This window comes from Pseudophryne corroboree, chromosome 4 (assembly GCF_028390025.1).
Source record: "Pseudophryne corroboree isolate aPseCor3 chromosome 4, aPseCor3.hap2, whole genome shotgun sequence".
Taxonomy (NCBI): Eukaryota; Metazoa; Chordata; class Amphibia; order Anura; family Myobatrachidae; genus Pseudophryne; species Pseudophryne corroboree.
Window position 1 is genome coordinate 370,773,547 of NC_086447.1, and position 21,595 is coordinate 370,795,141.

The following is a 21,595-nucleotide window of genomic DNA, read 5'->3' on the forward strand; positions in this document are numbered from 1 at the left end:
ACAGTTGGGCACTGTATATATGCATGAGCCCCCGCCATTATTTTACACAAAACGCGGGACAGAAGCCCGTCGCTGAGGGGGCGGGGCTTCTTCCTCAGCACTCACCAGCGCCATTTTCTCTCCACAGCTCCGCTGAGAGGAAACTCCCCAGGCTCTCCCCTGCAGAATCACGGTAGAAAGAGGGTAAAAAGAGAGGGGGGGGGGGGCACATAAATTTGGCGCAAAAACAGTTTATACAGCAGCTACTGGGTTAACACTAAGTTACTGTGTGACTCCTGGGTAATATAGCGCTGGGGTGTGTGCTGGCATACTCTCTCTCTGTCTCTCCAAAAGACCTTGTGGGGGAACGGTCTTCAAATAGAGCATCCCCTGTGTGTGTGGTGTGTCGGTACGCTTGTGTCGGCATGTTTGACGAGGAAGGCTATGTGAAAACAGAGTGGGTACAAATGAATGTGGGGTCGCTGCCGACACCCGATTGGATGGATATGTGGAAGGTTTTAAATGATAATGTTAATTCCTTGCATAAAAGGTGGGATAAAGCTGAAGCCTTGGGACAGTCAGGGTCTCAACCCATGCCTGATCCTACAGCGCAGAGGCCGTCGGGGTCTCAGAAGCGCCCACTATCCCAAGTTGTTGACACAGATATCGACACGGATTCCGACTCCAGTGGCGATGATGCAAAGTTGCAGCCTAAAATGGCTAAAGCCGTCCGCTACATGATTATAGCAATGAAAGATGTGTTACACATCACAGAGGAAACCCCAGTCCCTGACGAGGGTTTATATGTATGGGGGAAAAAGGCAAGAGGTGACCTTTCCCCCTTCACATGAGTTAAATGAGTTATGTGAAAAGGCTTGGGAATCTCCAGATAGAAAACTGCAGATTTCCAAACGGATGCTTATGGAGTATCCTTTCCCGCCAACGGACAGGTTACGCTGGGAATCCTCCCCTAGGGTAGACAAAGCTTTAACACGCTTATCCAAGAGGGTAGCCCTGCCGTCACAGGATACGGCCACCCTAAAAGATACTGCAGATAGAAAGCAGGAGGGTATCCTGAAGTCCATTTATACACATTCAGGTACCCTACTAAGGCCGGCGATTGCGTCGGCCTGGAATTGTAGTGCTATAGCAACATGGACAGATACCTTATCTGAGGAACTTGATACCTTGGACAAGGATACTATAGTACTGACCCTGGGGCATATGAAAGACGCTGTCCTATATATAAGAGATGCCCAAAGAGACATTAGCCTACTGGGCTCTAGAGTAAATGCAATGTCGATTTCCGCCAGAAGGGTCCTGTGGACTCGGCAATGGTCAGGCGATGCCGACTCAAAAAGGCACATGGAGGTTTTACCTTACAAGGGTGAGGAGTTGTTTGGGGACGGTCTCTCGGACCTGGTCTCCACAGCTACGGCTGGAAAGTCAAATTTTTTGCCATATATTCCCTCACAACCTAAGAAAGCACCGTATTATCAAATGCAGTCCTTTCGATCACATAGAGGCAAGAAAGTCCGAGGTGCATCCTTTCTTGCCAGAGGCAGGGGTAGAGGACAGAAGCTGCACAATACAGCTAGTTCCCAGGAACAGAGGTCTTCCCAGGCTTCCTCTAAATCCGCCGCATGACGCTGGGGCTCCACAGGCGGAGCCAGGCCCGGTGGGGGCGCGTCTCCGAAATTTCAGCCACAAGTGGGTTCACTCACAGGTGGATCCCTGGGCTATAGAGATTGTGTCTCAGGGTTACAAGCTGGAATTCGACGTGATGCCCCCTCACCGTTACCTCAAATCGGCCTTGCCAGCTTCCACCATAGAGAGGGAAATAGTGTTAGCAGCAATTCACAAATTGTATCTCCAGCAGGTGGTGGTAAAGGTTCCCCTCCTTCAACAGGGAAGGGGTTACTATTCAACAATGTTTGTGGTACCGAAACCGGACGGTTCGGTCAGACCCATATTGAATTTAAAATCCCTGAACATATACCTGAAAAGGTTCAAGTTCAAGATGGAATCGCTCAGAGCGGTCATCGCAAGTCTGGAGGAAGGGGATTTTATGGTGTCATGTCCCCATTTATCCACCTCATCAGGAGTACCTCAGATTTGTGGTACAGGATTGTCATTACCAATTCCAGACTTTGCCGTTTGGTCTGTCCACGGCACCGAGAATATTTACCAAGGTAATGGCAGAAATGATGGTGCTTCTGCGAAAGCAGGGAGTCACGATTATCCCATACTTGGACGATCTCCTCATAAAGGCGAGGTCCAGAGAGCAGTTGCTGATCAGCGTAGCACGCTCTCGGGAAGTGTTACAACAGCACGGCTGGATTCTGAATATTCCAAAGTCGCAGCTGATTCCTACGACGCGTCTGCCCTTCCTGGGCATGATTCTGGACACAGACCAGAAGAAGGTGTTTCTCCCGACGGAGAAGGCTCAGGAACTCATGACACTGGTCAGAGACCTCTTAAAACCAAAACAGGTGTCGGTGCATCACTGCACGCGAGTCCTGGGAAAGATGGTGGCGTCATACGAGGCCATTCCCTTCGGCAGGTTCCATGCGAGGACCTTTCAATGGGATCTGTTGGACAAGTGGTCCGGATCGCATCTACAGATGCATCGGCTGATCACCCTATCCCCCAGGGCCAGGGTGTCTCTTCTGTGGTGGCTGCAGAGTGCTCACCTTCTCGAGGGCCGCAGATTCGGCATTCAGGACTGGGTCCTGGTGACCACGGATGCAAGCCTCCGAGGGTGGGGGGCAGTCACACAGGGAAGAAATTTCCAGAGTCTGTGGTCAAGTCAGGAGACTTGCCTTCACATCAATATCTTGGAACTAAGGGCCATATACAACGCCCTAAGTCAAGCGGAGACCCTGCTTCGCAACCAATTGGTGCTGATTCAATCAGACAACATCACCGCAGTGGCTCATGTAAACCGCCAAGGCGGCACAAGGAGCAGGGTGGCGATGGCGGAAGCTACCAGAATTCTTCGATGGGCAGAGAATCGCGTACGAGCACTGTCAGCAGTGTTCATTCCGGGAGTGGACAACTGGGAAGCAGACTTCCTCAGCAGACACGACCTCCACCCGGGAGAGTGGGGACTTCATCAAGAAGTCTTCACGCAGATTGCAAGGCGATGGGAACTGCCAAAGGTGGACATGATGGCATCCCGTCTCAACAAAAAGCTACAGAGGTATTGCGCCAGGCCAAGAGACCCTCAGGCGATAGCTGTAGACGCACTAGTGACACCGTGGATGTTCCAGTCGGTTTGTGTTTCCTCCTCTTCCTCTCATACCCAAGGTGCTGAGAATCATAAGAAAGAGGAGTGAGAATAATACTCATTGTTCCGGATTGGCCAAGAAGGACTTGGTATCCAGAGCTACAAGAAATGCTCACAGAGGACCCATGGCCTCTACCTCTAAGACAGGATCTGTTACAACAGGGGCCCTATCTGTTCCAAGACTTACCGCGGCTGCGTTTGACGGCATGGCGGTTGAACGCCGGATCCTAGCAGAAAAAGGCATTCCGGATGAGGTTATTCCTACGCTGATAAAGGCTAGGAAGGACGTGACGGCTAAACATTATCACCGTATATGGCGAAAATATGTTGCTTGGTGTGAGGCCAGGAATGCCCCTACGGAGGAATTCCAGCTGGGCAGCTTCCTTCACTTCCTACAGTCGGGAGTGACTTTGGGCCTAAAATTGGGGTCCATTAAGGTCCAGATTTCGGCCCTATCCATTTTCTTTCAAAAAGAACTGGCTTCTCTTCCTGAAGTTCAGACGTTTGTAAAGGGAGTGCTGCATATTCAGCCCCCGTTTGTGCCCCCAGTGGCACCTTGGGATCTTAACGTGGTGTTGAGTTTCCTGAAATCACACTGGTTTGAGCCACTTAAAACCGTGGAGTTAAAATATCTCACGTGGAAGGTGGTCATGCTATTGGCCTTGGCTTCGGCTAGGCGTGTTTTAGAATTGGCGGCTTTGTCACATAAAAGCCCCTATCTGGTTTTCCATATGGACAGGGCAGAATTGTGGACTCGTCCACAATTTCTGCCAAAAGTGGTGTCATCTTTTCATATGAACCAACCTATTGTGGTGCCTGTGGCTACTCGTGACTGGGAGGATTCCGAGTTACTGGATGTAGTCAAGGCTTTGAAGATTTATGTAGCCAGAACGGCTAGAGTCAGGAAAACTGAGTCGCTGTTTATCCTGTATGCATCCAACAAGCTGGGTGCTCCTGCTTCAAAGCAAACTATTGCTCGCTGGATCTGTAACACGATTCAGCAGGCTCATTCTGCGGCTGGATTGCCGCTTCCAAAATCAGTCTAAGCCCACTCCACAAGGAAGGTGGACTCTTCTTGGGCGGCTGCCCGAGGGGTCTCGGCATTACAGCTTTGCCGAGCGGCTACTTGGTCAGGTTCAAACACTTTTGCAAAGTTCTACAAGTTTGATACCCTGGCTGAGGAGGACCTTGTGTTTGCTCATTTGGTGCTGCAGAGTCGTCCGCACTCTCCCGCCCGTTTGGGAGCTTTGGTATAATCCCCATGGTCCTTACGGAGTCCCCAGCATCCACTAGGACGTTAGAGAAAATAAGATTTTACTTACCGGTAAATCTATTTCTCGTAGTCCGTAGTGGATGCTGGGCGCCCGTCCCAAGTGTGGACTTCTTCTGCAATACTTGTACAGGTTGAGTATCCCATATCCAAATATTCCGAAATACGGAATATTCCGAAATACGGACTTTTTTGAGTGAGAGTGAGATAGTGAAACCTTTGTTTTTTGATGGCTCAATGTACACAAACTTTGTTTAATACACAAACTTATTAAAAATATTGTATTAAATGACCTTTAGGCTGTGTGTATAAGGTGTATATGAAACATAAATGAATTGTGTGAATGTAGACACACTTTGTTTAATGCACAAAGTTATAAAAAATATTGTCAAAAATTACCTTCAGGCTATGTGTATAAGGTGTATATGAAACATAAATGCATTCTGTGCTTATATTTAGGTCCCATCACCATGATATCTCATTATGATATGCAATTATTCCAAAATACGGAAAAATCCGATATCCAAAATACCTCTGGTCCCAAGCATTTTGGATAAGGGATACTCAACCTGTATATAGTTATTGCTTAAATAAGGGTTATGTTATGGTTGCATCAGGGTTATCTGATGCTCTGTTGTTGTTCATACTGTTGACTGGGTAAGTTTATCACGAGTTATACGGTGTGATTGGTGTGGCTGGTATGAGTCTTACCCTGGATTCCAAAATCCTTTCCTTGTACTGTCAGCTCTTCCGGGCACAGTTTCCTTAACTGAGGTCTGGAGGAGGGACATAGAGGGAGGAGCCAGTGCACACCAGTATCCTAATTCTTTCTTAAAGTGCCCTGTCTCCTGCGGAGCCCGTCTATTCCCCATGGTCCTTACGGAGTCCCCAGCATCCACTACGGACTACGAGAAATAGATTTACCGGTAAGTAAAATCTTATTTTACTCAAGTTGTTACGACTTATATGATCACACATAGATAAAACATATAACTATAAGTCTTAATAGCAGCACTATTAGAGACAGGATCAAAACGACTTCTTTTCTGAAGTTTAGCTAATTGTTCCGGGATAAATGACTCCTCTACAGATATCACAGGAGGTATCCTCATAGTCCCCTTGAAATGTTCTTGTAATTTTAATTGCCGATTCAACCTATACTTCTTAATTTCCCACTGCATGGAAGAGAAGCGAACCGTAGGGACAAAGGACAACCCTTTGTTAAGGACACTAATCTCAGTGGGTGTAAGGACATTGTTGGACAGATTAAATATAATTTCTTCCGTGACAGCGGTGGACGACATACTCGTCCCCTTCCGCGTCCTTTGCCACTGTCTACCTCGCCTCGTGCAACGCCTCCACCGCCTCTGACTCGGCGGGTATTCACTCCTAAAGGGGATTTAGATGTAGATGGTGTACAGTCCAATCCAGCATCAGAGTCACTATTGGTATTTCTTTCCCCAGATGAGTCAGATTGCCACATCTGTTTATTATTACGTTGTCGAAATCGCCGTTGGAAATCTTGGCGTGCCCCACTTGCCCACATATACACTCTGTTTTGTTCGTAACTGTCACAACTGAGGGCCTGAGCTGACGGGAGGCAGCCTCAGTTGTAGGGGCTGAGATGTACCGGAACCTGGGAGGTTGTATCAGACCCCTGGACATGTAAGTAACATGAATAATAACTGCCCGAAGGCGTGACCACGACAACTTAGATAAAAGTCAATGATGTTTATTATGACAACTCCGCATCACAGCAGCAATAAAAGAAAACGTAAAAGTCAGCAAAGAATAAATACAGTTCCTGAGTACTACAGCATGGCAGGAGCCACAGGGCACTGGTAGTGTGAGATAGTTCTTATGATCTTCTAGATGGAAAGTCCTTACCAGGCCCGACTGTAGCAATGGAGATAACCCAGGATTGTGCCAGCTGGTGTTCCAGGAAGAGCTGGGTTGCTGAAGGTAAAACAGCTGCTGTGGATACTGGCTGGAACCAGACTGTTAGCACGGAGTGGATACTGGCTGGAACCAGTTAAATAATAAATGAACTTTGGGAGCGATGAAATGTGAACTGAAATGTAGAACTTGAGAGCGGAGAAATAATAATTCCGGTGGAGAGTGGTAAAGTGTAGAAAGGACACCGGCCCTTTAAGGGAAGCTGTACTCTGCTGGAAGCTGAGGCTGGAAGCAGGTAGTGTTGTAGCTGGAAACAGATGAATCCACAATGGATTGGAGAGTCAGGCTACACCGCAGGTGGAATGCTGGTGCGGGTCTCTATGGTGGAAGTCTTGAGACAGGAGCTGGAACCTGGAAGACAATCATAGAAGAGAGACAAACAGGAACTAGGTTTGACAACCAAAGCACTGACGTCTTCCTTGCTCAGGTACAGCTTACTTATACCTGCAGCAAGGAAGGGGTTGGCTAGGCAATTATGCAAATCAACAACACAGACAGCAGATTGGTGGAAATGATCAGATGACAGAATCCAAGATGGCTGCGCCCATGCAGACACTTGGAGGGAAGTTTGGTTTGTAATCCATGTGGTCTGGGAAACAGTAATGGCGGCGCCGGCCACCGGAGACAGGAGACGCCAGGCTGATAGATGCACATTTAACCACGCGGGCACAGCGGAGGCCGCGGCTGATGAAAAGACCACTCTGCATGTGGAAACTCAGGAGCAGCGGAATCCGGTCCTGGAACGCTGAGCCCGCCTTAGGAGGCATCTGAAGGGTAAGTAATGGCGTCCAGATACCCGGATCGTGACAGTAATCAGTGTTGACTTTCATTAACTTCTGTCTTTTGAACTGTATCAGTTCACGTCTATATGTGGTAATTTGACCGTTTAATTTCTCAAGCCAGTTATTGCTGGTGTCATCACTTATAATGGATTTGTACTTAGATTCGAATACCTGGATCTTTTCTTTCGACAACGCCAGTTCCTTGGCTGATTCCTCGATCACTAGGAGAATCAAATCGAAGCTGCACTTGTTAAGTACCGCAATCCATCGTTTACAAAATGCAGTGTTATAACGGCCAATCGTGGGGACATTGCGTATCCTGAATCCTCGTGGGATACGTTTCTCTTTATAATAGTCACTAAGTGTGATTCCATGATAAAGGAAATCCACTTTTTTCTGTTTCAGGCGAAGCCAATCACGGTACAGGGCCTCAATAGGTTGTGCATCAGATTCATCATTTAGGGCTTGTTCAAATAAAATGGATTCAGCTTCTGTTTCAGAGAAAGTTAAAACAGTACCTTGGGTCAGTAAAGCCAGATTAGCAGTACCCACTGCCTCAGCACTGTTCCCATCACAATCAGCCATGATGAAATGCTGACTGGGAAATCCCCCGTGGTGTGGATAGAATACAACTGTATGGGTGCTAATGCCAGGAAAATCCTCTCCCTGCAGAGTGGCTATTCCATATGTAAAGGTGCTAGTGGCAGCACTCCCAATAACGACATAACTTTGCCGGTGCCTTCCTAGGTCCCTCAGCGAGGTCCAATATAAACAACAATGGCGGCGGCACTCGGACAATAATTGAGACAAAATGCAGGCTGTAAGCAACAACGTTTCGGGATATTTATTGTCACCCCGTCCTCAGGTTAAACATGTACAAACAAAAGCATACCTTATATACCCTCCACCGACAGCTCCCTCGGCGCGGCGTCCGCGTGCAGGCGCCCACTAGTGACGTCAGCACTCGGCGCTGCGTTGTCAGGACAACACGATATTCAAAACGTGCACATATGATAGCAAGTGAATACATATAATTAAAATCAGTCCAAAATAGCAGACATAGAAAACAAATACAATACAGAATACCAAGGCATACTATAAATGTATAAGAAAACGTAACTGTAATTTGATCCTACCACAATGTTAAACGGATCATGCCGCTTCTCAACAGGATCCAATATATCAGAATAATCGATGCAACAATCTACTAGCCCAGTAACCAATGAGTAGAAATTGTAGTTCATAAATAACAATGTAACCCAGGATTTTCATTCATGCCTTTCCATTAGAAATGCCTTAGCTGCTGGGTGTAGCGATCAGCCTGTTGCAAGGCATTTCCTGACGGCTAAGCACAATGTATTATGTTTAAGATACATGATTATAGATCATGAACCAGCACACTTACGAGGTGGAGATAGGTCTTTAAGATTATTACGTAAGGAAGCCAGATGGATACATGAATCTTCACCAAGGTCATGGCGGTCATGACGGCCCTTCTCCGCCGTCAGGGTATCAGGATTCTGCCGCACTGGACAACTTATTGATCCTGGCGAACTCCCCAGAGGTTCTCCTCCGTCATCTGGAAGTGACTGTCCAATTCCTGCAAGCCCACGGGTGGCTCATCAACTGGAAGAAATCCTCGCTGATCCCTGCTCAGAGCATGGTGTACCTGGGGGTGTTACTGGACACACACAACCAGCAGTTGTTTTTGTCTCCGAAGAAGGTTGTGAAACTTCAGGACAGGATAAGATGCTTCCTCTCGCCTGTGTGTGTGTCGATAAACTCGGCAATGCAAGTACTAGGCCTCATGGTGTCTGCTTTCGACATGGTAGAGTACGATCAATTTTATTCTCTCCCTCTGTAGTGGTTCTTCCTTTTCAAGTGGGACGGCCTGCCTCACCGGATCAGGTCTCACATGATTTCCTTGACTCCGGAAGTTCGTCTGTCTCTGAGCTGGTGGCTCCAGGACCAACGATTTGAGCAGGGGTTGTCCCTTCTGGATCTCCAACTGGGTCGCCCTAACGACGGATGCCAGTCTGCGGGGTTGGGGCGTGGGTTTGGAGCAACACTCTCTTCAGGGTCGGTTGACCAGGGAGGAATCTCTCTCTCATTCCGATAAACATTCTGGAGCTGCGGGCAGTGTTCAATGCTCTGAAACTGGCCCTGCCTCTGGTACAGAACAGGCCTGTTAAGTACAGTCTGACAACACCACCACGGTGGCGTACATAAATCATCAAGGGCGCACTCGAAGCCGCATGGCAATGATGGAAGTGTCAAAGATTCTTCTATGGGTGGAACACCATCTGCCAGCGATATCGGCAGTGTTCATTCTGGGGATCCTCAACTGGGAAGCGGACTTCCTCAGTCGTCAGGACGTACACGCTGGAGAGTGGAGCCTTCATCCGGAAGTCTTTCAACTCCTAGTGGACAAGTGGGGCCTACCAGATGTAGTCCTGATGGCGTCTCGACACAATCACAAGGTTCCGATCTTCGGAGCAATGACAAGGGATCCTCGAGCCGCGTTTGTGGACACACTGGCAATTCCATGGACCTTTCGGCTGCCGTATGTGTTCCCTACGGTGTCACTCCTGCCCAGGGTAATAAGGAAGTTTAAGCAAGAAGGAGGAATACTACTTCTAATTGCTCTGGCGTTGCCCAGGCGGCATTGGTTCTCAGACCTGCAGGGTCTCTCGATGGCGCGTCCTCTTCTACTTTCGTAACGTCCAGACCTCCTCGTTCAGGGCCCTTGTGTCTACCAGGATCTGGCCCGACTGGCTTTGACGGCGTGGCTCTTGAAGCTTCAGTTCTGAGGGCCAAAGGATTTTCTGAGGCGGCCCTTCAAACTGTGTTGAAAGTCTCTAAACCTGCTTCGGCTTGGATTTAGTATAGGATCTGGAATTCTTACTTCACCTTTGTGTGCGGTTAAGAATTATGATGCGTACAAGTTCAGTACTACCAAAGTTTTGGCTATTCTACAGTATGGCCTGGACTTAGACCTTCGTCTGGCCTCCCTCAAGGTTCATATTTCAACCTTGTCGGTATGGTTTCAGAGACAAATTGCATCTGCCTGACGTTCATACTTTTGCTCAGGGTGTCTTAAGGATTCAACCTCCCTATGTACCTCCTGTGGCTCCTTAGGATTTGTCTGTTGTTCTGGATGCCCTACAAATGTCTGTTTGAACCTCTTGAGTCTGTGGAACTTAAGTGGCTTACACTTAATATCTTGTTTTTGCTGGCTATTACCCCTTATCCTGTCGGTCACACTATCTGACTTTTCACCCTGACCGTGCGGTTCTTAGAACTCGCCCTGGTTATCTGCCTAAGGTGGTGTCTTTCCACCTTACCCAAGAGATTGTGGTTCCGGCGTTTATCTCTCCTGGTTTGTCTTCCAAAGAACAGTCTTTGGATGTGGTACGAGCTCTCTGTATATATGTGAAGAGAACCGCCTCTTAGGAGTTCTGATTTCTCTTTTGTCCTTTTTGGTTTTCACAAACGTGGCTGGCCTACGAATAAGCAGACCTTGGCCAGATGGATTAGAATGGTGATTGCACAAGCTTATGTGCTGGCTGGACTTCGAGCTCCTGCTACTATCAAGGCCCATTCTGCTCTGTCTGTTGGACCTTCTTGGGCGGCCCGCCGTGGTGCGTCCCTGGAACAATTGTGCAAGGCGGCTACGTGGTCCTCGGTGAACACGTTCATCAGGTTCTATGCCTTCGATACTTCCGCCTCCCAGGATGCTTCCTTTGGACGCCGGGTTCTTGTGCCCGCTACAGTGCGTCCCCTCCCATGAGGAACTGCTTTAGGACATCCCCGATTTTATTCCCTGTTTAATACTAGTGTACCCCGCTGCAGAAAAGGAGATTTATGTTAAGACTTACCATTGTTACATTTTTCTCTGCGAGGTATACTGGATTCCACAGGGCGCCCACTCTGACGCACTTAGCTTCTTTGGGTTTGTATTGCATTAGCCGCTGGCACCTTAACCACGTTCTCACGACAGGAGATCTGTGGCTACTAACTACTGTCGTGTCTCTTACCTGCTACTGCATTGGACTGGTTAACAAAACTGAGCTCCAGTGCCTGGAGGCGGGGATATACAGGATTAGTGTTCACGCTAGGATTTTTTTAGGGCATGGTGCTGATCGCGGGGAGGGCACATTTTTCATTCGGGAGGGCAAAATTAGGTACATACTATAATGCTTGTTGCTCCCATTCCTATAGGTCAAAGCATGCACATTGGGCGCGCAGCAAAAATTTAGGGGCGTTTTGTGGGGAAGGGGCGTGGCCACATAATAGTGGCAAATCACATTCCTGAGGAGGCGGTGCAGTGCATCCTGGGAACAATCAAAGCTTTAGCCTGTTGGTGCCTCGGATCAAAGTCCAACACTACACACCGATGTTATTCCCTGTGGAATCCAGTGTACCGCGCAGAAAGATTTAACTATGGTAAGTCTTACCATAAATCTCTTTTTTTCTAACATCAATTTAAAAAAAACTATTTTGAGAGCCATTTAGAGGGAAAAAATATTGCCTGCTAAGAGGTATATTCAATAACTGTCGGAAGCTGCCGTCTTGTCGGGAAGACGGCAGCTTCCGACAGTTTTAGGTCGATAGGGGTTCTGACCTGTTCATTACGGCCCCATTTTTCCGACCAGTCCGGAAACCCGACTTGTCGGAATGCACGGATCAGCGTGCATCGTCTGAAGCGGGGCCAGACCCGACAGGTTTTAGCCCCGTTTCCGACAATCTCAATCAGATTTTAAAAAGAGTCGGATTGAGATGAGGGAGCTTAGACCAGGGGACGGGGAGAGCAGGAACCCAGCGGCAGTGTCTACCCAGCTCCAGCAAGCGAGGTCCCGCTTACTAAAGCCGGGTGGATGCCTCTGCTGCTGCAGCCGCTGCCCCCCCCCCCCCCCCCCCCTCCTGTCCGCTCCATCTCCTCCGCTGCTGCAGACATCCCCTCACCCCTGGCGCCGCTGACAGCTCCCTCTGCTGCTGTCAGTGCACCCGCATCGCTGACAGCGGCAGGTCAGGAATCCGGGAATGGCCAAATCCCATAGTCTGATGTGGCCGCTCTTTTGAATAGGGGTTGTCTGGTCCATTCCAACAACTGCATGTCGGAATGGACCCGACTCTTATTGAATATACCCCTAAGTGGTTAAAGAAAAATCAGTGCCAACATAAATAGTTGGGAACATTGTGCGTGATAGTACTATCTAGAGCAGTGATGGGGAACCTTTGGTCCTCCAGCTGCTGTTGAACTATACATCCCAGCATGCCCTGCAACAGTTTTAGCATGGCCAAATAGCAAAACTGTAGCAAGACATGCTGGTATGTGTAGTTCAACAGCTGGAGGTCCGAAGGTTCCCCATCCCAGATCTAGAGTTTCAGATCACTCGTTTGCAGTTGAGGGACCCTGCACCTTTCTCTGGATCGGTCATCATAACTTTGGCAGCCCTATCTTTCTTAATGTAATCGCATAGGTAGGCATGTCCTTATCTCCTGCTTATTGTAATTATAATCTGATAATTCCAGGAACTAATGTTATTGGCCACAATCTATTCTGTACTCGCAAGCTTAATTTCTGATGCGTAAATAAGGATGAAGATGCATAACCAAACATACCTTTAATCTAATCACGCGCAACTTGGACATCTTCTGATTTAAGAGGTTCTATGTTAGAGAAGATAATTTTTCTCTTCAGATAATAGTATGAAGTCCTTGTTTTTGTTTTTTCTTCATACAATCAAAAGACAACTGTAACAGATGTGTCCACTCACATCTAGCCTCCCTGCACGTTAAACAGCCCTTCATCTAGTTTACATGACTTGGTAGGCCGGAGTCTTTTTGTGCAACTTTTCCCATGTAAAATACGTCTTAATCGCAAAATGTTGTACATATGACGTGCAAGCAGCTTTTGCTGATTAAAATGTTATGCGGCATGCCTATATTCTTTGTGCGACTGCTGTATCTACATACGAAATTCTAGCTACAGTGGTTTCCTAGAAAACACTGTAATGTAGCATTTTGTATGCAGATACAGGCACCATCACACACACAATATAGAAATGGTAATTATTTTAATCAGTAGAGTTCGCACAGCATTGAGAATAAGATGCGTTTTCGGCAAAAATTATACCCAACGTTAACGTATTTGCACGGACCTGTCGGCACACTCGTGCCAGGAATCTCCCACTCCGTGGTGTATTGAGGCAAGATGTATGAGGACACATCTGTATTTGATTTCCATCTAAAATAGTTTGTTCATACACCGTATAATTTCCTGTGTCACACTCATGGGTAGTGTGCTGTTTATGTTGCATGTTTTATATTTGCCATGCTCCCTGCTGTTTGAGCTCTGGCTGTCTTCATCTTTTGGAATCTACGAGTACAATTTCTTAAGCTTTGTTGCCAAACTTTCTGGCATGCATGCTGAAAGTAATGTGTGTATCATAGGGATGTCCCTTTCCAGTATGTGGTGTGCTCTATTCCTGGATCTTTACTGGTGTGTGCTGTGTTTTTTAGTATTTTATTTCTAATCCTTTCTTTCATTGCTGTCACTGTCCCTTCCTCGCTGGCGCCATCTCTTTTCATCTCATCACCTCATTGACTGCTGTAGCAATAGGTAAGATCACTCTTCCTGCTGCGACTTGCCCTGTAGTGCCGGCTGTCTGCCTGTGTGTGTCCTCTATGCCAAAGTTGCTGGATTCTTAACTCCTTGCGGTTTGCTGGTTTAACTCGGTAACTTCTATGTTTTAACCTAGATGCTTTGAAAAATGTTTTTAATAAAATATACCCATTTGACTTACGAGTTGTCAAAGTACTGGATGTACTGTACTAACTGCTAAAGTATTGGCTTATCTCTGCTTGAGACCCATAAATTGGCAGCTACACTGCTGATGTCATTAAATCTGTTACAGATAAGTAGAAATGGTTAGTCTGATTTTACACGTTATGTTTCTTCACACTAATTTATCATCACCCTATTATTCATCCACTTTACTCTGCTGTGGATGAGTAATAGTGATGGTGAAACCTGCATGTAAACAGTACAGAGGTTATTGTGAGATCATGTTCTGGGTCTCCAGTAGGTAACGTTTGATAATAGATAATATTGGAGGTGGTTTAGCAGATATGCACAATGGGGCAGATGTATTAAGCCTGGAGAAGTGATAAAGCTGTGATAAGTGGAAGGTGATAACGCACCAGCCAGTCAGCTCCTAACTGTAAATTTATCTAATGGAGCTGATTGGCTGGTGCGGTATCACCTTGTACTTATCACTGCTTTATCACTTCTCCAAGCAATGGGGCAGATGTATTTACCTGGAGAAGGCATAAGGAAGTGATAAACCAGTGATATGTGCATGGTGACAAAGGCGCCAGTCAGATCCTAACTGTTAATTTACATATTGTAGCTGATTGGCTGGTGTGTTTTATCACCTTGCACATATCACTGGTTTATCACTTCCTTATGCCTTTTTCCAGGTTAATACATCTGCCCCAATGTTTGTTTTAACTTGTATGCCAATGTCTAATGCAGCTAACATACCATAAACCTGTTGCGTAACACTGTGGATGGAATTCACTTATTTTAACGAGTATGATCTCCTGTCTAAAGTCACACAAGATGGGAGGGGGGAAGAAAGTGATTTTTTGATTTTGTTTTTGTTTTCATTTTTCTCGTACATCACGCAGAGACAGTCTGTGTTTAGCCGCATAAAGCTTCTAAGCCAGACTAAACTAATGATTGCGATTTAAAAAGTGCAGTGTGGGTGCCCAAACTAGTCACTTTTCACACGCTGCCAGGAGCTGCATGCTGAAATGCAGGCAAAAACAATTGAATTCCGCCTTAAATGTATATTTTTATTTAGTGAGCTCACAGAAATTGACAATAATAAGACTAATATAAAGTGCGGGTCAGAAGTTTGACACAGGTAAACTAAATACAGTAATAATAAACATACATAACTCGGGAGGGAGAGCATATAAGGAGAGGGGTGGGGGAGGGGAAATGGATACAAGGATAATAGAACTTCAGAGAAAGGGAAGAGAGGTAAAAAAACCAAAAGTCCACGAAGAAAGTAGAGCTTACTAGATGTTGCTTTAATGTCTGTTCTGAAGATACAATTCTTTGTGGTAGTATTATTTTCCCAAGCTTTGCTTGTGTTTTTAATTTGGGGGTATTAAGGAGCATGTTAATGCTATGCCCAAGACAATGCAAAGGATCACTGCAGTCTTTTACCTATTAGTGTTTAATAGCCGCAGCTTGTATGTAGATATATATTTATATATTTTTGTATGTCTGTCTTTCATGCAGAAGGAACGCAGTGGATGCTTTCAGAGTCAATGTCATCCATGCCCGGCAGCAGGTGCGCTCTCCCGTCACCAACATTGCTCGTACCAGCTTCTTTCATGTGAAACGCTCAAACATCTGGCTGGCAGCAGTCACCAAGCAAAATGTTAATGCCGCCATGGTGTTTGAGTTCCTCTACAAGATGTGTGATGTCATGACTGCCTACTTCGGGAAGATAAGCGAGGAAAACATCAAAAACAACTTTGTCCTGATCTATGAGCTGCTTGACGGTGAGAAGCAAGGCGGGTAGCCGTGTACATGTTTGCCACCCTTTCAGTCTTACAGTATGTAGAGATCTGTATTGCAACTGTGTAAAATTAGTTCCCTGTGTATCACATCAAATTGCCATCCAATATTACTAAACCTAGCAGGCATAGAATTTGTGCATTGTATCTTGCTCTTGGCTAACTTAAATTTTCTTCCTGGTATTAGTCATTATTACGAACTGTTTTCTTTGTTGCACAGAAATCCTTGACTTTGGTTACCCTCAGAACTCTGAAACTGGAGCACTGAAAACATTCATCACGCAGCAAGGGATAAAAAGCCAGGTAAAGGATAATTGCTGTGGTGTTCATATTGTTTCAGGATTAGAACATGTTTTGATAAAGCTAGTAGAATATTCCTTATTGGCATCCACTGTAAAACCCAACTCAGTTTGACAACTTTAAAATTGATTTCTGTAGTTGAACTTTGCATTGCACGCAGATATATTGATAACTGCACGAGGAGATCAGGCAAAATATTGGTTTCACGAGTCATATGTCCTGTTTTATCCCGCAATGATTTGTACAGATAAATCTTCCTCATTATAAAAGCAGTCCTTCAGAGCTGCACTGCCTCCCATGACACCATTTCCCCGGGCTTGCCATTGTTAACTGTGTGTTAAGCATAATTGAATTTTGGTTTGGGGGGTGTCCAATTAGCTGTTGTAAATTACCACAGCTATTGGAACCCCTGGGGGGGGCTATCCAGTTAGCTCTGACACTTATCAGGGATTGGCATGCGAAACAAGATCCCAGATAACCAGCCCTTAGAGGCGCATGGTTTTTTTTTTGCAAAAAAAAAACCCCCAAAAAACCCATAGGTCTGGGAATGTTACCTCGAATACCATGTGTTTTCACCCAAAAAATAAAAAATTTCTGCAGCAGGATACATTGGTTTCCACAGGAAAACAAGGGGGTGTAGAGTGGATCTTGGTCCAGAGGCACCAACAGGCTAAAGCTTTAGGCTGTCCCAGGATGCATTGGGGTCTACCCTATAAACCCCGCCTCCATGCACTGAGAACTCCGTTTTGAGTTGGTGCCTGCAGCAGCAGGTCACCTAACAGGAGGCCTGCACTGGGCAGCCCTGAAAAAGCTCTTCTAAGAAAATTTCTTCAACTGGGCTGTCAGCGCTGTATGTCAGGATGACACTTCGCTGCAGCTCCATCACCTCCCAAGCGGTGTTGCATACTCCCGCGGCTCTGTTCCTGGGTACTTGCGGCGGAGACTCTCTGATTTAGGCACACAGTCACAGACCGCTCTCCTAGATTGCGTGGCTGCTACGGGAAGGAGGTAAAAGGGTCACCCAGGCGGGACCCGCCATTAAATTGCGTTCCGTCCGCCCCCTAGGGAGACGGGTCGCGTCACTGGCGTGGGCACGGTCACCGAGCAGGGACCCCACTAGATTGCCAGAGCGTAAGAGTACAGGTCGGGTGTACCAACGCCCCATTTAATAAGGCTCTGTAGTACCGGCTGTGGAATTCCAGCATAGGGGAACTGGCGCTTGACCTGTAGCCCTTCCCCTGGCCCAGGGCGCCATCTCGGAGTATATATTCCCGCCCTGGAGCTGCCTCAGTCTCCCTCATTCTCTGACAGATGGCTGGGTGCCATCTTCTGAGCATAGCTACTACTGGTCTCTGGGATTTCAGGGCAAGGTCTCCCTTGTAATGCCGCCTGTGTACAGCGCTGAGACTTTACAAATAATTGAGTATTCTACATGTTTCTATACAGACAGCGTTAGTTAAGAGACTGGGGAATGTACTTTAGTACCGTGGGGTATAGATTGAGTCCATTGGAGCATAGCACTTTAAGAAATTAAGTGTGCGCTGGCTCCTCCCCTCTATGCCCCACCGGCGGACTCAGTTTAGTAAAATAATTTTCAGTCACACTGCGTTATGGGATTGGGGGGGGGGGGGGGGGGACACACACTGAACCAACTTCCTATAGAGTTAATGGTGCGGATCCCCGCTGACAGGACACTGAGCTCCTGAGGTGGTGATTCTCACGCCCCATGGTGTGAGCTTACGCCGGCAGCATGCTGCCACCCTTAACAGATGCTAAAGATGCAGCGTGGTGAGTTTTGACACCGGGGTCCCGGTTAGCGGGTCCCTGGTGGACGTGGCAGCGGTCATCTGGCTGCCGTGCCAGCTGCGTACCCCAAACTGGCAGGCATGTAAAATGGGGTTGTTCATTCTGTTTTTAAAAAAGAATCCAGACACACACTGCCAGTATAAATATCATGAGGGACCACGCGTCTGAAGTGGCAGGGCTTCCCAAGAGTGTGACTAGAGACTGCAAAGGCGCCATTTCCTGCTTCTGCTGTTACTGGCTGCATGTGGAGACTGCTCCTCCACGGACCCATTGAATAATCACATGTACTGGTACCAGGGGATGTATAGTGAGGGGGGAGCATATTGATAGCGGTTGTACTGCTGTGAGGTGAATTACACTTACTGGAGGAGATTCAAATGTTTGAAAAGTCTGTTGGGTGTCTGTTTTTTCCTGTCTATTAGATAGGAAGAAACAGACTCCCAACTGACTATTCAAACATTTGAATCTCCCCCACTGTATACCCGGAGGAGCGCGGCTCTGATGTGAGGTATTGTGTGCTGGTCCAATTCCTCTGTGTCAATCTATTCAGGGCTGTCTGGGTTAAAGGTACTGTCCCACTGTGTTGCTTATTACACTGTGTTTCAGTCTTTTACAAATAGCATGTCTGAAAATAAGTCTGTGTGTACTGCTTGTAAGGCTAGGTTTACACCTTCCTCACAGGGGTCCCGAAGGTGTACCCAATGCTCTATACCTTCACAGGGTAGTAACTCACAGGAACCTGAGTGGGTGGAATCATTTAAGACAAAGATTTCTAATATAAACTCTGAATTAGCCACGTCAAACCAAGAAAGGCAGACTTTAAAACAGTCCATGAATACTTTCATGTTTGCTGCTGCCGACCACAGACAGACAGGCTCCTCAGCCCTATCTGGTGGTATTGCATAAACGTACTCTCCACCAGATATTACAGTCTGACTCTGATACTGAGGTCCCAGAGTTAGATGAGGGTGAATTGGACATAAAGGATTCCCTGTCCCCGGGAGTGGAGGCCCTGATTTCTGCTATCAGGGAGATCCTACACATCCCAGATAAGGAAACGGAACCAGAAGAGGAATTGTTTTTTAATGTAAAACCCAAATCCTCAGCTACCTTCCCTGTTTCAAAGGAATTAAATTCCCTTTCTAAAGAAGCGTGGACAATTCCTTACACAAAATGTATTACTCCTAAACAAGTTCTATTTTTTCCTTTCCCTTCCCTGCCGAGGATAGGAAGGTTTGGGAAAACCCACCAATGGTGGATACTTCTGTGTTCAGGTTGTCCCGTAAGCTGGTGTTACCTGTGCTAGGGACTATCTCTCTAAGACCCTACTGACCGTAAAATTGAAACTACACTCAAGTCATTTATATGGCGGGTGTGGCCCAACGCTCTACTATAGCTTGTGGCTGGATTTCTAGAGCTATGGTAAAATGATCTGATGATATAAAAGGGCTTTATACACTACCTCAGGATGAGATAGACCACTACAACATATCTAAGATGCTGCAAACTTCATGAGTGAGGTTGTTAAAGAATTAAGTATCATTCACGGTCGTACCACTGCTAAGGCGGTTTCGACTCGCAGAGCCCTGTGGCTACGGCAATGGTCGGTAGATGCTGACTCCAAGAAAGGGGTTGTGAACCTTCCTTTTACAGGAGATGCCTCGTTTGTGGATGAACTGAACGAATTAACTGATCTCAGGCAACAGCAGGTAAGTCTACATAACTGCCGTCTGCGACACCTCCGGCTAGGCGTCCCTATCCTGGACCCTCTCTGCAGTCCTTTCATGTGGCCAGGTACAGCGGCAGAGCCAGAGGTGCCTCCAATGCTGCTAGATGAACTCGTGGTAAGTCCCGTAAACCAGCTGCTGCTGGAACCTCGGACCAGGCCTCCGGATCCTCTTCTACAAAGCACTCCATGTGACGGTTGGCCCCAGCAGCAAGGCGATTTTCAGGTAGGTGCTCGCCTTCAACACTTCGCCCACATTTGGGCAGAGTCCTGCTGGTATCCTTGGGTGAGGGATCTCGTATCCCAAGAATTACAGGCTGAAATTTCAGGAACTACCTCCTCTTAGATACTTCAGGTCAGGCTTACCAGCTTCACCTGTAGCAAAAGTTACATTGCAAGAGGCCATCCAAAAGCTGCTCTCGTCAGGAGTTAGTGTCCCCCAGTACCTCCTCCGCTACACACAAAGGGATTTTGCTCAAGTCTTTGTAGTTCCGAAACCGGACGGCTCTGTACGGTTGATCTTGAACCTCAAATCCCTGAACCCTTATCTGCGTGTATTCAAATTCAAGATGGAATCCCTATTAGCAGTGATATCAGGACTGGAGGAGGGGGAGTTTCTGGTCTCCCTGGATATCAAGGATGCATACCTGCATACTCCTATATGGCCGCCTCATCAAGCGTACCTTCGATTCGCTATACTGGACCAACATTTCCAGTTTCAGGCCTTGCCCTTTGGTCTCTCCATAGCGCCAAGGGTATTCCTGAAAGTCATGGCAGAGAGGATGCTTCAATTGCACATGATGGGGGTCAACATAATCCCATACCTGGGCGACCTCCTGATAAAGGCGGTGTCCAGGGAACAGCTGCTACACAGCATCGGCTAGACTACTCGTCTGCTTATGGATTACGGATGGATCCTAAATTACCAGAAGTCTCACCTGGTACCATCTCAGAGGATTAAGTTCCTGGGAGTGATCCTGGATACTGTATCCCAGAAGGTATAACTTCCGATGGACAAGGCCTTTACTATTCAGACTATGGTCCGTTTGGTGCTAAATCCACGCAAGATTTCAGTCCACCTTTGCATTCGCTTGCTGGACAAGATGGTAGCCTCCTATGAGGCAATTCAGTACGGCAGGTTCCATGCACGATTGTTCCAGCTGGATCTGTTGGACAAGTGGTCAGGATCTCACCTAGACATGCACCAGTGTATCAACCTGTCACCAAGAGCACGGATATCCCTGCTGTGGTGCCGTCAGGATCTACATCTGGGAGAATGGGCACTTCTCCCGGAGGTGTTCAACGATATGATACAACGCTGGGGGTGTCAAGCTTCCAAGATACATCTCCAGAACCTGGGATCCTCAAGCGGAAGCTGTGGACGTTCTGGCCATTCAACCTAGTTTACGGGTTTCCTCCATTCCTCTATTGTCTCGAATTCTCAGGAGAATCGAACGGGGTGATCCTGGTGGCACCAGATTGGCCTCGGAGGGCTTGGTATTCAGACCTGCGCTTCTAGCGGACAATCCTTGATCTCTTCCTCTGCGTCCGGGTCTACTCCAACAAGGGTCTTTCGTGCATCCAGATTTACCACAGCTTTGTTTAACTGGATGGCTATTGAGGCAGATATCACGAAAAGAAAAGGAATTCCGGAATGTGTGATACCCACAATGTTGTTGGCACGAAAACCGGTTATGGCAGCCCATTACCATCGCACCTGGCGATCCTATATAGCTTGGTGTGATCGAAGAGTATTTTCATCGGATTCTTTTAGTCTCTCACGGTTCTTACTGTTTCGTCAAACAGGATTGGATTCCGGACTTCGTCTAGGATCCCTGAAGGTTCAGGTATCTGCTTTATTGATTTTTGTTTGTTCCCCCCCCCCCCCC

At 47.1% G+C, this 21,595-nt stretch overlaps 1 protein-coding gene across 1 annotated transcript in view; it reads left to right on the plus strand.

Annotated features, from left to right (window-relative positions):
• The window catches only part of AP2M1 (adaptor related protein complex 2 subunit mu 1), a 179,576-nt gene that overhangs the window by 132,879 nt on the left and 25,102 nt on the right, over positions 1–21,595 (plus strand). The window contains exons 3-4 of the mRNA XM_063916588.1: positions 15,594–15,859; positions 16,095–16,177. Of these exons, the coding sequence (XP_063772658.1) occupies positions 15,594–15,859; positions 16,095–16,177 (349 nt within the window). The remainder of the gene's footprint in view (positions 1–15,593; positions 15,860–16,094; positions 16,178–21,595) is intronic.